General features: G+C 43.1%; 2 protein-coding genes across 2 annotated transcripts; both read right to left on the bottom strand.

Annotated features, from left to right (window-relative positions):
• Window positions 1-2,578: 2,578 nt before the first annotated feature.
• On the bottom strand, window positions 2,579-5,788 carry LOC120290565. The gene is made up of 5 exons (XM_039306864.1): window positions 5,128-5,788; window positions 4,930-4,986; window positions 4,345-4,865; window positions 2,996-3,186; window positions 2,579-2,876 (listed from the first exon to the last, which is right to left on the bottom strand). The coding sequence occupies exons 1-5, from the start codon at window positions 5,786-5,788 to the stop codon at window positions 2,579-2,581; spliced, it is 1,728 nt and encodes a 575-aa protein (XP_039162798.1).
• A 524-nt stretch (window positions 5,789-6,312) lies between these two features.
• Window positions 6,313-7,341, bottom strand: LOC104443191. The gene has a single exon (XM_039306863.1). The coding sequence runs from the start codon at window positions 7,339-7,341 to the stop codon at window positions 6,313-6,315; it is 1,029 nt and encodes a 342-aa protein (XP_039162797.1).
• Between the last annotated feature and the right edge of the window lie 9,489 nt (window positions 7,342-16,830).

Here is a 16,830-nt window from a genome sequence, read left to right as displayed (position 1 = left end):
GCAATGGTACTTAAAATTTGATGGTATGAAGCAAGAAAAAGGATTTGCACACTGTGAGTTTGATCACTGTGTTTATTTTCGCAAATATGATGATGGTGACATTGTGTATCTATCTTTATATGTGGATGACATGCTTGTGGCTAGTTCAAATATGAAGAGAATTGTAGAAGTGAAGAAGATGTTATCATCACAGTTTGCTATGAAAGACTTGGGAGAGGCCAAGAATATTTTAGGCATGAAAATCATCAGAGATAGGGAAAATAAGAAATTATGGTTGTCGCAGGAAGACTATGTGAACAAGGTGTTAAAGAGATTTAACATGGACAAGGCAAAACCGGTTGCAAATCCTCTAGCGAGTCACTTCAAACTTTCAAGGATATGTGTCCAAACACTCAACTTTTGAAAGATGAGATGGCGGTAGTTCCATATGCATCAGCAGTGGGGAGTTTGATGTATGCCATGGTGAGCACGAGACTAGACATTGCACAAGCAGTGGGAGTTGTGAGTCGATATATGCAGAACCCAGGTAGAGAGCATTGGAATGTAGTTAAATGGATATTGAGATATCTAGCAGGTACTTCCAATTACTCACTTTGTTATGGTGGTACATCTCTAGAGTTGCAGGGTTATGTAGATGCAGATCATTCGGGTGATCGAGATAGTGGTAAGAGTACCACTTTGGATATGTCTTTACTGATTCTGCGATACAACAAAGTGAGTTGGGTATCTCAACTACAAAAAGTAGTGGCTTTATCGACAACGAGGCAAAATATGTAGCGATTACAGAAGCCTCCAAGGAAATCATGTGGTTACAAGATTATATGGAGGAGTTACATCGAAAACAACCAGTCGAGACACTTTGTGGAGTGATGGTCAAAGTGCAGTGCACTTAGCAAAGAATGCAGCTTATCACTCAAGGACTAGACATATCAAGAAGCGTTATCACTTTATCAGGTCAGCATTGAAAGATAATGAATTAAAGCTACAACAGATTGATGGCTCGAAGATTCCAGCTGACATGATGACCAAGGTAGTAGACAGAGAGAAGCATATTTTCTGTACTACTACCATTGGTATTACTCCATGTTAATTGATGAGGAGTATCACAGAGGCACAAGTTTTTCAACTACTATTTTTTGAAGAAGATGGATGCAAAGTTGCTTGGTGCTTTGGTATATTTGTCTTCAAGTGGGAGATTGTTATAGATAAAGCCAAATATTTATATTTAGGGGCTTTTTTTGTCTTTTCCATTAGATTTCCTTTTAGGTTAAAAATGATACCTTTATATTAGCGATGGCAAAACCCTAGCCGTCAAGACGCTGAAAAAGGAAATAGAGAGGCAAGAAAAAGAGAGAAGAAAAAAGTGAGTTTTTTTCTTGATGAGAGTTCTCAATCTCTTTGTGCCCTGATCTTGAGAGAAGATCGTCGTTGTATTCCAACTTTTTCCGAAGTCTAGTGGATTCGCAGAGTGCCTCTGCGCAGAGATGTAGCCTAAGTTTGGGTGAACTTCGATAACAAATTTTCTGGCGTGTTCATCTGATTATGCTCTTTTATTACTATATTCTATCTAGTGAATTGTTTGCAAGCTTTATTTTTCTGGAATCGATGTGCGATTTCGTAACAGGTTTCTCCTGGCTTGAGTGGTTCTGAATTACGGGAGGAATTTTTCTCAATCCACTTGTAAATAGGTTTTAGGCATTTGGCATTAGATCAATAGGAGGATAGGTTTCTCCTGGCTTGAGTGGTTCTAAATTACGGGAGGAATTTTTCTCAATCCACTTGTAAATAGGTTTGTAGAATGGGGAAATGAGTTGCTATTTTGGCTTTATCTTCTGGGGCTCAGGTTTTGGTAGTTCATAAGGCTTATGTTGTGGGTCACAAACTCCTCTTATCTTTTCTTTTTGGGATAAGTGTAATGGAAGTCCTACAATTTATCATGAAAGCGTAATTGAGTCTTTAAGCTTTCAAAAAGTACAATTAAGTCTTAAAATTTATCACGAAAATACAACCGAGCAAAATTTGAAAAAGTGCGATGAAATGCTAAGGAGTTTTATGACTTGATTGCAATATTTGAAAATTTTCGCAACAATTACACTTTTATGATAAATTTTAGGACTTTTAATATACTTATCCCTTTATTTTTTTCACCCTCCTTCTTCTTCCCTTCCCACCTTTTGTCACAGCAGCAACAGCTCCAAGAAAAAAGAGCCACATCTTTGGCGATATTTTTTTTTTTTTTTGTGAAAGGTAATTGTATTAAGCTTAACCAATATGTACAAGCAAACGGCACCAAAGCTTAAACTTAAAATGAACAAGGCATATTGACTGGAAGGGTACCGGAAGAAGAAAAAACAAAAGCCTACAAGGCAGAAGAGCAAGAAGGCACGGTCACACAACGACGGTCACAACCAACAGTAGGACCAATACAAAAGAAGGTGACCAGCCAGCCAAACAAAGGCAATCAAGCCCAAAACCGGGATTAAAGAACCCCGTCCACAAGCGGCAACGAGAGACTCCATGGTAGCAACAAAGCACAGCAACGGCCCACCCAGCAACAAAAAACCGGACATCAAGAAAGCTAAGGAAGTACTGAAGAGGAATAGAAAATACAAGGGTCAATCCCCCATGTGTGTTGAAGCCTCATATTTCTTGGATTGTCTTCAACATTAGTGAAAGTCAAGGCCTTATCCTTAACCGCTTTAATCAAGTGATTCTTCAGAGCTGGAACCGTGAAGGTGTAATTTCTAAATAGAATCTCATTCCTGTATTTCCAAATAAGGTGGTAGAGAGCTCCAAAGGAAAATCGGGCGATGGAGTGATAGAAATCCTTACCGGGAAGGAACTTCAGAGCCCAGTGAAGGTTGTCGGCCCAAGTCCTGTTACGCCAAGGGAGGTTACATCTAGCCGCCCACAGGAATGCTAACCTAGCTGTAATGCTACATCCAAAAAACAAATGATCAATAGAATCTGGCGTCAACTTGCAAAAGGCACATACCGCATCCGCAATCCTGCCATGAGACAAAAGCATGGCCTGAGTAGGAAGGCGGTTCTTGGTGATAAGCCGAGGTTGAACCGATATCTTGGAGATATAGCATTGTTCCGATCAAGGAAGCCCAATTGACCCGAGGCTTCTTCTTCCTTATAAGGTGCCACGTCGAAGTAACCGAGAATAAACTGGAAGCACCTCTTAACCAAGTAAAACGATCCAGTAATTGAGATAATAAAGGAAGGGGCTGCTCCGAAGATTCTAACACTGCTCGCATGGACTGACCAGCCGGTGAAAAAAGATCAGCCACCGTAGCATGTATGGGTAAGCCCGAGCTATAAATCAAAGAGTCAGAAAATAAAAGGTTGAAGGGACCTCTTGAGTGCCAATGGTCATACCAGAAAGAGATAGAACGACCATCTCCAACCCTCCAGAGAAAAGATAGCCAAAACTCAGACCTAAGATGGAGAATTCTCTTTCACGCCCAAGAGCAAGAGGTGGGTTGATTAACCACCCAGAAACTCTTCCTTTTTAGGAATGTCGAATGGATCCACCTACACCACAAGGACTCCTTATTTGTAAAAAGGATCCATATGTGTTTCAACATTGCTGCTTTATTACGGTCCCTCGGATTGCGAATACCTAACCCTCCTTCCTCCTTAGGAAGGCAAACATCATCCCAGGAGACCTTAGCTCCACCCCTCCCCAATCCAGGGCCCTTCTAGAGAAACTGTCTCAAGATCTGCTCAATGCGATCCAACACTGCAATAGGGATAGTAAATACACTTGCCCAGTATGCTTGGATTGCATGGAGAACTGACCTTATAAGCTAAAGACGACTAGCAAATGAGAGGAAGCGTTGAGTCCACGATTGGACCCTATTGGTTATGCGATCCATGAGGGAGATACAATCAGCCTTGCCAAGCCTGGATGAGATAATAGGAACTCCAAGATAACGCACCGACAATGTCCCCTCAATGAAGCCAAAAGCAAGGAGAATCTCGCTGCGCAAGGTTGCCGACCCTTCAGCAAGAAAGATCTCATTTTTATTGGAGTTTGGCTTGAGTCCACTCCACGTAGAGAAGGTGTCTAAACCGTTCTTTAAAAGAAAGATCGAAGTCAAATCAGCTCCGCAAAATAGAAAGACGTCATCCGCAAAAAAGAGGTGGGAAATGCTCAACGTCTTACATCTCCAGAAGAACTTGAATCCCGGTTGCCTGGCCTGAGCACTAAGGATCCCAGAAAAGACCTCCATAACTAAGGTGAATAGGTAGGGAGAAATCGGATCCCCTTGGCGAAGACCACGGCCACTAGGAAAAAACCCATGAAGTTCTCCGTTTATGGAAATGGACACATACCATAACAATTTGAACAAAATGATCCGAGAAGCCAAAAGCACGAAGAACTAACTCAAGAAAGTCCCAGTCCACCATGTCATAAGCTTTCTGAAAATCCACCTTAATTGCACACTTGGGTTGGTATGGGTCAAGATGGAATCCAGCAAATAATTCCTGGGCAAGAAGGATCTTGTCTCTAATTCGCCTGCCTTTGACGAAAGCATTCTGATAAGGACTGATAATGTCACTAAGGACTACAGCAATCCGGTTAGCTAAAATCTTAGTAATGCATTTGTAAATAGTATTACAATAGGCTATAGGTCTATAATCATTGACTGAAGTCACATTTGGAACTTTTGGAATCAACACCAAGATGGTGTTATTGATTTCCCTGAGAAGCCTCCCTATTGTAAGAAAATCCTTAACTGCTTCAATGACCAAAGACCCTACTATCTCCCAATTATGCTTAAAGAACTCAACACCAAAGCCATCAGGTCCTGGCGCCTTGCCTTGAGCTAAGGAGAAGACTGTATCATGAATCTCTGCATTAGAGAATGGACGAGAGAGAAAACTAACATGTTCCCCCCTAAGAGGACACCGTATGACCTCCCGAATATCCAATAAGGAGGGGATGGAAGATCGGGGGCGAGGTGCCAAGAGCTCCTGAAAATGGGAGACAAAAGTATTATGCACTAAGCTCAGCTCCGAGATAATAGTACCCGAAGTATTCATGACAAAAAAGAATTATGTTCCTTAGCTGCCTTCTATTAATGGAATGGTGAAAATTTTTTGTATTCTAATCACCTTTCTTGAGCCACCTGATCTTGGACTTCTGCCTGAAAAAGGACTCCTCCTGACTCCTCAACTCCAAAAAAGTCCTCCGATGAGTCTTCTCCAAATCTGCCAGAATCTCACTAGTAGGATCTTGCTGAAGGCCAACCTGGGCTAAAGATAGAGCATTTCTCACTGCAGAAACCCTCTCAAAAATATTAGAGTAAGACTCTTTGTTGAGTTGCTTTAAGCGGCCTTTAAGAGCCTTCAGTTTACTCACTAGCCTGTACATAGGAACCCCTTCACCCGGGCTTTCCCAAACTTGAAAAACAATGCTATGGAAAGAAGGGTGCTTCGTCCAGAACTCGAAGAATTTAAAAGGCCTCCTGGTGAACATCGGTTGCATCACTCTAACCACCATAGGAGTATGGTTGGAAATGCCCGGTGCGAGGAAAGACGCTTCTGAATAAGAGAACTCCTGACTCCAATTAGCATTCACAAGCACTTGGTCAATCTTCCTAGCCTTGTGGTTGACCCCCGAGGAAGTAGACCAAGTAAAGCGAAAGCCAACATACCTTAGGTCCTCTAACTCAGATTGAATCAGACAATGATAGAAATCATCAAAGCAAGGAATCCAAGTGTCAGAGCTTCCAGTCCGATCATAGGGATCCCTGATAGCGTTGAAATCCCCCATCACAAGCCAAGCCACATCCCGGCACAACACACTCCTCTAAACAAGATCCGCCCATAAAGGCCTTCGAGTTACAAAGGTATCTTCCGCATATATCACCGAGACACAACAGCAGATACCAGACATAAGAAACTTCACACTACCATGTATTGCCTGGCTGTTGGAAGAAATCACTTCAAAACTCACCACAAAAGGGTTCCAGCTAACCCAAATCCTACCCCTGTGAGAGAATTCATAGTTGGCCACCCAATTCCACACCGACAACATTCTGTCAGATATGGAGTCGAACAGAGAATCCGGAACTTTGGTTTCTAACAAGCTGATCAGACTAAGGCCATTAGAATACACAAGTTTCCTCACTTCTGCTTGTCTCAGGGGGTCACAAAGACCTCTCATATTCCAAAACCCAAAGTACATATAAATATATATGTAAATATATATATATATATATATAAATATATCTATGAATAACTAACGAAAACAGCAAAGGAGGAATGGAAGACCTACCTCCGCCTATTCGGCTTCCATCATGTGGCCACCGAAGTAGATGGATTCGCAACCGGAGGAGGAGCTAGATCAAGGGCCAAGAGCTTGTCTTGGATGGACTCCACCTTCTTAGAAGTAGTAGGGGCCTTCGGTGACGAGGCAGGCGATAGTAAGTCATCATCAAAGCTAACATAGCTTTCCAAAAGCACTGAATCCCTATCAGCACCAAGACCGAAATTGGTAGCTTCATTATGGTCCTTGTCCTCCACAAGATGAGAGGCTGGATCCTCTTGTTCCAAGCTAGGCCTTTCCTCAACAGGGTTAGGAAGAGAAGACTCCAGCATCGACTCACTAGTGGAGTCCTTGAACTTCAACGAGCTTCCCACTTCGCTGGATAAGGGCATTCGGCCTAGGGAACCATCCTTCAAGAGCAAGGCCTTCTTTTTTTTCCCCTTCACCTGGCTCCAACCATGCTGCGACACTTCGGGATTCTCCTCCAAAACCGGAGCTGGTTCAGGAGCCTGAATTGGGGCAGGAAGTTCGAGACCAGGATGGCTAGAGGGGGTATGGTCGGATGCAGGAAGAACCGGCAGCTTCCCTTTGTCTGTGCTATGAACGGTAGCATTATCCTCACATCTATGGCCGAAGGTGCCACATGAAGGACATTCAAGTGGCTTCCATTCAAATTCAATTACAATAGAGCGCGAGACCCCATTCAAAACCACATCAACGGCGGAGCATCTAGGTTGATTGGCATAGATTTCAACACAAACCCTTGCAAAGGATAGCATCTTCATTTCCTCCGTGCGTTGGTCAACATAGAGGGGCTTCCCAACTGCACTTGCAATACCACCAATAGCCGAAGCGGACCATAAGTCAAGGGGAAGGTTCTTCAACCTAATCCAAACCGGTACGGCGGTTTGCTTGTCCTTCTTCAAATCCATAAGTGGCTGCCATTGCCGTAAGATGAGAGGAACCCTCGCCACTGTGAGGGGTCCATCTTTGATAATCCTCCGCCGGAAAGCCGGGTCCGGGATATGGAAGAAAAAGAAGTCTTGATTATCCGCCATCACTTCTATAAGCTTGGAGCCCCAAGTTCGCATCAACGTTTATTCCGTAAGTTTGAAGGGAAGCTTCTTCCCAACATAATAACCAACAAGGCATTCGTGCCACTTAGGATCAAATGCCTCTAATACTTCCTCCCCGACATGAACAATTGGCTTGCCATCCACAAAAGTACGAGGGGAGTATGCAAGATCATATCCCTTCACTGCAAGCTTGCCACATTGGCCTAAGTGCAAGAGGGAGAAGGGTTCTGGTCACCTGGACGCCGAGCAAGGCCATTTGGTCGTTTGGAGGAGGATCGAGCCCTACTCGCTCCCTAGAACAACCCGAACGGGAAGGAGCCCTAAGGGGGACTTGCTGTTTGCCTCTATGATCTGTAGGGCCAGCCTTGGAAGGGCCGGACTGATTTGGAGCTGAAGGATTACGCCACTCGATGGCAGTCGCAACAAGGTGGGCCTCGCGGGAAGTGCCAGACATGGTTGAGGACATATCACAAACACTTGGGCTGCAACCCAACCTCTACCACAAAACAGCCATCAAGAAAGAAATGCGTACCAGGATGCTTCGAAGGCTTGAATGAGAGGAAGACGTGGAATGCTCCTACTCCGAGAAGGCCCTACTGATGATGGACGAAGCCGCACCAGCTAGAACGCACAGCGGAGAGCGATGCAAATCGCGACTCCCTGAGCAGTGAAGATCCGAAGATGAGGGCTGAGATAGGAGGAGCGGCTTGGTGGAGCAAGGGAGGTAAGGTATACGACCCTTCCCTCCAAAGCTCAGACCAAAACGATCCGCCAAGACCCCACACCAAACAGAAAACAGACCAGAAGAGCCACTCGCGCGCGACTCCAAGGAATCGCTAGATCTCGAGCTGTAGGCCAACCCAGGCAAATTCGTTTAATGGAAATGAAGAGGGATGTTAGAGGAATCGACCCTCCAAATTTCAGCCAAAACGGATGGCTAGATCTCCCGGAACAAGCGGCACAACCGACGGATGAACAACAACACGGGAACCAGAAGAGAGGACCCGCGTGAACAGTACCCGCGAGAGGGCAAAATGGCCAAGCTGTCACATCTTTGGCGATATTTCCTCATTCTTGACATAGAGGGTTCGCTTTTGAACAAGCAGCACTCCGATTCAGCTTTTCGAGCCTTCCCAAGGCGCTCAAATGCGGGCATAAAATCCAACTCTTCTACACAAACATACATTAACCTAGTAGCAAAGCGGCAAAGCAGGGAGGGGCGGTCCGGGGGAACCAGAACTTGCTGCAGAGGCCGAGGTAGACAAGGCCATTCCAGCGGGGGAGCCGGCACCAGCTGATGAGCAGGCCGATCAAGACGGCGAGCCAAATGAGGACTGCGCATAGCAAGACGCCGACGAATGTCTTGCTCATATACGGGTTCCTCATGAAATCGACGAGATTGAAGAACGAGGTGTCGTCCATGATCCCTTGTGGATGATTAGGCAATGATGACGTTTTGAGCAATTGTTGGCGTCAATGGAGGGAGCTACATGTGGGTTCCAATCGTCCGTATCCCAAGTAAAAAAATAAGAGGAAACCGAGACCTGACCCGAACCGAACCAAATCCAACCATCAAACTATCTAATTCCTTTACTTATGATGGTTTTATTAGTGATGGGCTTAAGGCCCATCCGCCCATGTTGGGCCTAAAAGCCCGGCCCACAAGAGTAGGGCCCATGGATGAAGAGGCACGATTAATTGTTTTTTGGAGGGACATATATAAGGGAGGAGAGAGAGGAGAACGTACCTTTTGGCATTAACGTACGTATGTCTCCCTCTCTTTCCAACGCTCTCTCTCTCTCAAATAGAAGAAACAGTAAGCACAAGGCAACTTTCTTCTCCCATTCCAAGCGAATTGTCGTCATCGGATCGAACAGGACCAAATTCTCTTCCTCTTATCGGCATCGGTGTCTAATCTGTGGCTAACAAGGTACGCTCGAATCTGTGGTGTGCTTTAGGATCGGTGATATGTGATTTTCCCGGGCTTGTCTTCCGCATTCATTTTAGGGGTTCGATTTAGTGTCGAATCCGCCTTTCGGGGATCCGTTAATCCCAACATTGGTATCAGAGCCCTAGTTCATGTTTTCCCGACCCCTTTTATGTTTTTTGATTGAATTTTCATGAAAAGTTTCGGCCGACATGGATCGGGGTGCAAAATCCCGACACCCGAGCACTGTTCGTCCATTTTTTCGAATTTCTGTAACTCGAAATCAATTTCTGAAAGCATAGGGTGAAAGGGCTTGTCGAGACGAGTCCGTCAATAGGTCGTGCGCCGCCGGGAGATGCCAGACGCACCCACACGCGCGGTCAGAAGCTGCTGCGTGTGGGCGCGACGTGCCAGAAGCGCTGGCTCGCCCAACGTGTGCAGCACACGCGCTAGTCGGCGAACCGGCACGTGCGCGCCGCCGGCCGACGAATCGACACGCACCGGTCGGCGAACCGACGCTTGCTGACCTCAGCATGACGTCACCCAACGGTTGGTAACCGCTGGGATGATGTCATCGATGACGTCGCCGCCGACGGCTGATTGGCCGGCGGTCACCGATGGCGACTCGACCCGACCCGCGGTCGCCCGGCACGTGTGCGGCACGTGTCGGCTGACGTCCGTGACGTCAGCCCGCGCACGCATGCTGCACGTGCAGTCGGTTCGTCCGACCCGCCCGACCGGTCCGACGACCTGTCCGTTGACCGTTGACTGGTGATAGTTGACCGTTGACCGTTGACCCAAAAAAAAAAAAAGAGGAAAAGAGGAAAAGAATGTGTTTCTTTTTCAATTAAGTCTATGTGGATTATATGTAATCCCTTATTTGTTCTGCATTTGTTGCAGGAACAGTTCTGCATTTGTTGCACGAACTATACCTCCCCTCAGGTTGCGCACATCTATTCGCGCAGTTACCGATGAACAAAAGGAAAGGCTTTCTAAGCTGATAGCTGAGCTGACTGATCATCGATGGGAGAGTGGTGACTTAATTGATCATATCCTTGAAGTCAACGGGAAAATTCAAAAGGTCATATGGAATGGTCGTCCCATGCCACAGTCAGAAATGGTGCGATTTTTCATGAACACTCTTCCACCTGAATGGCAAGAAGGGTTGAATCGCATATGGGATGTCAACGGAGCTGCTTCATATAAGAAAATTGTGATGGATTTTGTAAATGAATATTACTGCATTGTTACAAAGGAAAAGATCAAGAAATTGAACAAAAGAGGATCTTTCCCAGTTCGTGTGCTGGCTTGGTGTTAGATGTATTGGCTGTTTTTTTGTTAAGTGTGCTTTGTAGACATCTTATGTAATGTTTAACTACCTGATTGTTGTTGAAGTAGCAACCTATATGTTAGTTGTATTATGTGAAAGCATTATTGTTTTATTGGATGTCAATTATCTGTTGCTTTCTGTTATTGCTGGTTGCTACGGGCAGTTAGCTGTGGGTAGTTATAGAAGTTTTTGTAACTTCATAGAATTTATTTTGCATATGACAATCATATTAATGATAGTTTTAAGTTAGGATTTTTGGAGGATGATTGGAAACTTTGTGACCTTTTGATTCTGAAACCTTGCTTGAAATTGTTCATTAATATGATGGGTCTGTGCAAAGGGATGCATAAATGATAGGCATTAATAATTCGTGCATATATGTCTAATGTGTTCAGATCAATGGCTTCAGCCACGAAGAGCATAGTTGCCGAGCTGAACAAAGGTAAAAAGCTCAATGGTGACAACTATGAGATATGTCACATGAAAATCCAATATTTGCTGGAAGAGCAAGAGGCACTTGAAGCTCTTAACCTGACCATGGTAGAACCTGAAGAAGGAAACACTGCGCAGCACAAAAGAGATAAGGAAGCTTTTGCTGCGTGGAAAAGAAAGAACTCTCTTGCTCGCATCACGTTGCTGAGCAGCATGGAAAATGACGTCATGCGAGAGTTTAGGCGTTTTGACAATGCCAAGGAAATGTGGGAGGCATTGGCAGCTAGATTTGGTCATACTTCGGTGATCAGACTAAGACAACTCACTATTAGGTTTAACTCATATAAGAAGCCTCATGGTCAGACCATGAAGCAACATCTTAGAAAGATGTCAAACATGATAAATGAGCTGAAAGATGCTGGCCATGTCCTCACCGATGAGCAGCAAGTGCAAGCGGTGATTCGTTCCTTGCCTCGAGTTGGGAGCATATGAAGGTGCACCCGACCCATAATGAAAATATCAAAACTTTTGAGGATGCAAAGTGCGCCATCTTGAGCTGGAAGAGGACCGCCTCTTGGCGGCTAAGCCGGATGCTGAACTCTATCATGCTAGTTCTAGCTCACATGGAGCTTCGAGCTCCAAGCACAAACGCCCTAACTGGTTTGATAAAGGAAAAGGCAAGGAAGCAGGTCCTTCAGGGAAGAAACCCAAGTTTAACCAACATGAAAGAGGAAAGCGTCCTCGCATGAAAAAGCTTGCAAGGGTGAAATGCTACAACTGTGACAAGAAGGGTTACTATGCTCGCGACTGTCGTGAGCCAAAGAAGGTATGCACCCCTTGTACTTTTCAGAACTTTGCTTTTGTATCGAGTTTTGTGTTCTTAACTGAGTCTAATCCTTTGTGGACTGTGGATTCAGGAGCGACAAACCATGTAGCGAAGGATAGAGGATCCTTTGTGGAATTCCGACGAGTACCAACTGGAACTAAGTGGATCTATGTAGGAAACAACTTTAGAGTTGAAGTGAAAGGAATTAGCACATGCCAACTGAATATGCGTGGTGGACACACTTTGTTCCTACATGATGTGTTGTATGCTCTGGAAATTCGTCGGAATTTAGTGTCTGTTTTAGTGTTGGTTAAATTAGGTTTTAATATGAACTTCTATAATAGAGGTCTAGATTTGTTTTTGGATACAAATTACTATGGTTGTGATTATTTTCTGGATGGTTTCATTGTATTAGATATTGACTATGTTAATGCAAATATTTGTTATTCCCTTCTCACGTCTCCTAATACATATGATAATGATGTGAATGTGTGGCATGCTAGACTTGGTCACATTGGCCAACAACGTATGAATAGACTAGCCAAAGAGGGCTTTTGGGCAACATTGAAAAAGTCGATTTGCCCGTATGTAAGCATTGCCTAGAAGGGAAAACGACAAGGAAACCATTTGGAAAAGGTAAAAGAGCTGAATTTCCTCTGCATTTAAGCCATTTTGATGTCTGTGGTCCAATGAATGTGAGGGGAAGACATGGGGCTGTTTATTTCATCACTTTTATAGATGATTATACTCGATTCGGATATGTCTATTTGATTTCTCATAAATCTGAAGCAATAAGTTGTTTCAAAAGGTTTATGAACCTGGTAGAGAATCAATTAGACAAGAAAATAAAAGCATTGAGATCCGATCGAGGTCGAGAATATTTATCTAATGAGTTTAGAAAATTATGTGATGAAAAATGAATAGAAAGACAGTTGTATATTCCATATACTCCTCAACAAAATGGTGTTGCAGAGAGAAGAAACAGAACCCTACTGGAAATGGTTAGGTCCATGATGGCGCACGCTAACTTGCCTATCACTTTTTGGAGTGATGCGTTGTTAACTGCTGCCTATATACTTAATCGGGTGCCTTCCAAATCAGTTACTTCCACTCCATATGAGTTATGGACAAGTAGAAAATCGGACTTAAGTTTTCTTAGGCCATGGGGTTGTGCTGCCTATACACATGAGTCCTCTCACAAGTTTGGGAAATTGGGTCCCAGAGGAAAGAAGAGTATTTTCATAAGATACTCGGAACACTCGAAAGGGTATGTGTTCATAGGTGAGTAGGAAAGTGGTAGTATAACTGAATTTGAATCACGGGATGTCACATTTTTAGAGGATGAGTTTCCTAAGAAGGGCGAAATAGGGGAAGATTACTCCCTATTTGAAACCTTGGATCAAGATAATGATCTTAGTGGAGTTCGTTCAAGTGGGAGTAATATAAGAAGTGATGAATTGAATTCAAATCATTCTCAATTGCAACCACATGATGAGACAACATCATCATGACCTAATCCAAGTGGGAGCATAATGGGGAATGATGTGCAAAGTGTACAATCTCCCATACGGCGAACAAGTCGCCAAAGTATTCCCCGTCGACGTTTTGACATTGAAGGGGAAACTTTTATGGTTGCTCCACAAGATGAGGATGAGCCAAGAAATATTAATGAGGCTCTGAATTGCCTAGTAAGGAAAAATGGATTCATGCAATGGAAGAGGAAATTGAGTCAATGAAATCAAACCAAGTCTGGGAACTGGTTGATCTTCCAAAAGGACGCAGAGCTATTGGGAACAAATAGGTTCTCAAAATAAAGCGAAAGGCTGATGGCTCGATAGAAAGGCATAAGGCTCGCCTTGTGGCGAAGGGGTATAATCAATAAGAAGGAATTGATTATGAAGATACATTTTCTCCTGTAGTGAGATTTACCTCGATTCGCATTATTCTGGCAATAGTAGCTAGTATGGATCTTGAGTTACATCAGATGGATGTAAAGACTGCTTTCCTCAATGGAGAATTAGAGGAAGAAATATATATGGAACAACCTGCTGGTTTCATAGTGAAAAGCCAAGAAGAAAATGTATGTCAACTTTTGAGATCGATATATGGCCTCAAGCAGTCATCGAGACAATGGTATATACGTTTTCATAATACCGTAATGGCATATGATTTTACAATGATTGATGAGGATCATTGTGTATATATCAAAAGATCCAAGGATCATTTTGTGATCATATCATTATATGTTGATGATATACTAATTGCCGGAAGTAATATGGAGTTTGTTCATACTGTCAAGAGTTGGTTGTCTTCCAACTTTGAGATGAAAGATATGGGTGATGCTGCATACATTCTTGGAGTTAAGATTTTAAGAGATCGTTCGAAGAAATCGTTATCTCTTTCGTAAGAAACATATATAAACAAGGTTCTTGAACGATTTCGTATGCAAGATTGTAAATCCATAGACACTCCTATTGTAAAAGGTGAAGGATTGAGCCGTAGACTGTGTCCAATGACTCCACAAGAGAAGGAACAAATGAAACATGTTCCTTATGCTAGTGCTGTTGGGAGCTTGATGTACGCTATGATGTGTACACGACCCGACATATGTTTTGCAGTTGGAATGGTGAGTAGATACAAATCCAATCCAGGTCTAGCACATTGAAAAGCCATTAAGAGAATACTGAGGTATCTTAAGGGAACTGCTGATTTCAAGTTGAATTACCAAGGAAAGGATCTGCGACTTGAAGGCTATTCAGATGCTGATTGGGGAGGAGATTTAGATGAAAGAATATCTACCTCAGGATTTGCGTTCTTACTGAACAATGGCGCCATATCATGGAGTAGTAAGAAGCAAACGTGTATAGCCTTATCCACGATGGAAGCTGAGTTCGTGGCATTATCAGCAGCAGTACAAGAAGAAGTTTGGCTTAAGAGATTTTTGGAACATTTAGGTGTTATTGAGAAAGCTGCAAATCCATTATTGGTTAACTGTGATAGCCAAGCAGCTATAGCGTACACCAAAATCCAAAATATCATGGCAAGACCAAACATATAGATACCAAGTATAACTTTGTCAAAGATATGGTTGCACGAAATGATGTGAACTTACAGTACATATCTACGCATAGAATGGTAGCAGATCCTATGACAAAGCCAATACCTAGAGATGTGTTTTGTGGTCATGTAAAATCTCAAGGATTGCGTAGAGTCTAATGTACTGGATTGTAATTTCCCTGAGTTGTTCACATTTATGAACTTTTGTTTTTTTATTGTTAATGCCTATAAATCTTTGTTTGATCTTTATGCATCTTAATGCTAAGTGCATTACTTTAAGTTAAGAAAGTATGTCGGACAGATAAAAGATTAGCCCACTCACACGGGTAATCGCCTCTATTTACTGTGTGATAAATAGAGATGAAACTGTTTTTAAGCTTATTATCTAGGTGATAATCGAGAGCTCAAGCTTAAAATACGTATGTCGCCTTAACTAAGTGTTAAGATGAGAACATAATACTTACGATGTCCGAAAGTAAAATACCCCACATATTTTACTTTATCTGTCTAAGATGCCAGATTTGAGTTCTGATGAATTTTGTGATTGAGTAGATACGTGAACTCAAGTTAGACATTGGGTATGTTTGAACTATCATCTATACGGTATTGAAAAGGTGTAGACATACGCTCCATGGGAAAGAAGTTAATAACGTAATACGTATTTCATACCACGTATGCATGAGCCGACTAATAAGAGTGGCAAAAAGTTTGATCTCAACTTTTATGACGTGTGAGACTCTTGAGGAAAAGAGTTCCTCATTTTTAGTGCCCTCATGACTTTTACTTATTCTCAAGATTTCTATTTAGTGTTTGCTATCTTAGGATGTTGCCAATGGTCATGAGTTGATTCGATCTAATGGGACATTTCTAGAAAAGCAAGCTGAACTGAAATTGAGAGTTTGAAGGAAAGAGGAAGATCGATTTTGGAGAATCACATTGTAGATTTGTATTCACTGGTCGACCAATTATGACTGTCTTTGGGATAATTATAATTGTGAATATAATATATATATCATTATTTAAAAGAGATCAAGATAGATATAAATGTGATCGATCGATCTAGGGTACTGCATACTAAATCTACTCGGAGTGTGACGCCCATTATGAGATGCTATATATTCCTAATAGATGTATAGCAACGAGCTCTCAAAGTATGCTGGTCACACTGATTATTCACCGGTATGAATGTTGAAGAGAGGTAAAGAGAATCCTGTTCGGCCCACCATGTGCGAGTGGGAGATGATGGTTTTATTAGTGATGGGCTTAAGGCCCGTCCGCCCATGTTGGACCTAAAAGCCCGGCCCACAAGAGTAGGGCCCATGGATGAAGGGGCACGATTAATTGTTTTTTGGAGGGACATATATAAGGGAGGAGAGAGGGAGAACGTACCTTTTGGCATTAATGTACGTCGTCTCCCTCTCTTTCCAACGCTCTCTCTCTCTCAAATAGAAGAAACAGTAAGCACAAGGCAACTTTCTTCTCCCCTTCCAAGCGAATTGTCGTCATCGGATCGAACATGACCAAATTCTCTTCCTCTTATCGGCGTCGGTGTCTAATCTGTAGCTAACAAGGTACGCTCGAATCCGTGGTGTGCTTTAGGATCGGTGATACGTGATTTTCCCGGGCTTGTCTTCTGCATTCGTTTTAGGGGTTCGATTTAGTGTCGAATCCGCCTTTTGGGGATCCATTAATCCCAACAACTTATTACCTAAATTGTATGATATCAGAATTCAAAAGACCCAAAAAAATTTATTCGATTCGAATCAGATATTTTTGACACCCTTCGTTAGATCTATGACGCCTATTGCCTCTTGTTGCTTATGCATGTCTAAAACATAATTATTGTGGTTCACAGTCTTGAAATTCTGCCATCCAAAAGGAGGGCTATATTGTCTCTAA

Source organism: Eucalyptus grandis, chromosome 2 (genome assembly GCF_016545825.1).
Source record: "Eucalyptus grandis isolate ANBG69807.140 chromosome 2, ASM1654582v1, whole genome shotgun sequence".
Taxonomy (NCBI): Eukaryota; Viridiplantae; Streptophyta; class Magnoliopsida; order Myrtales; family Myrtaceae; genus Eucalyptus; species Eucalyptus grandis.
Note: the sequence above shows the minus strand (reverse complement) of the source record. Positions and strands in the feature narration are given on the sequence as shown.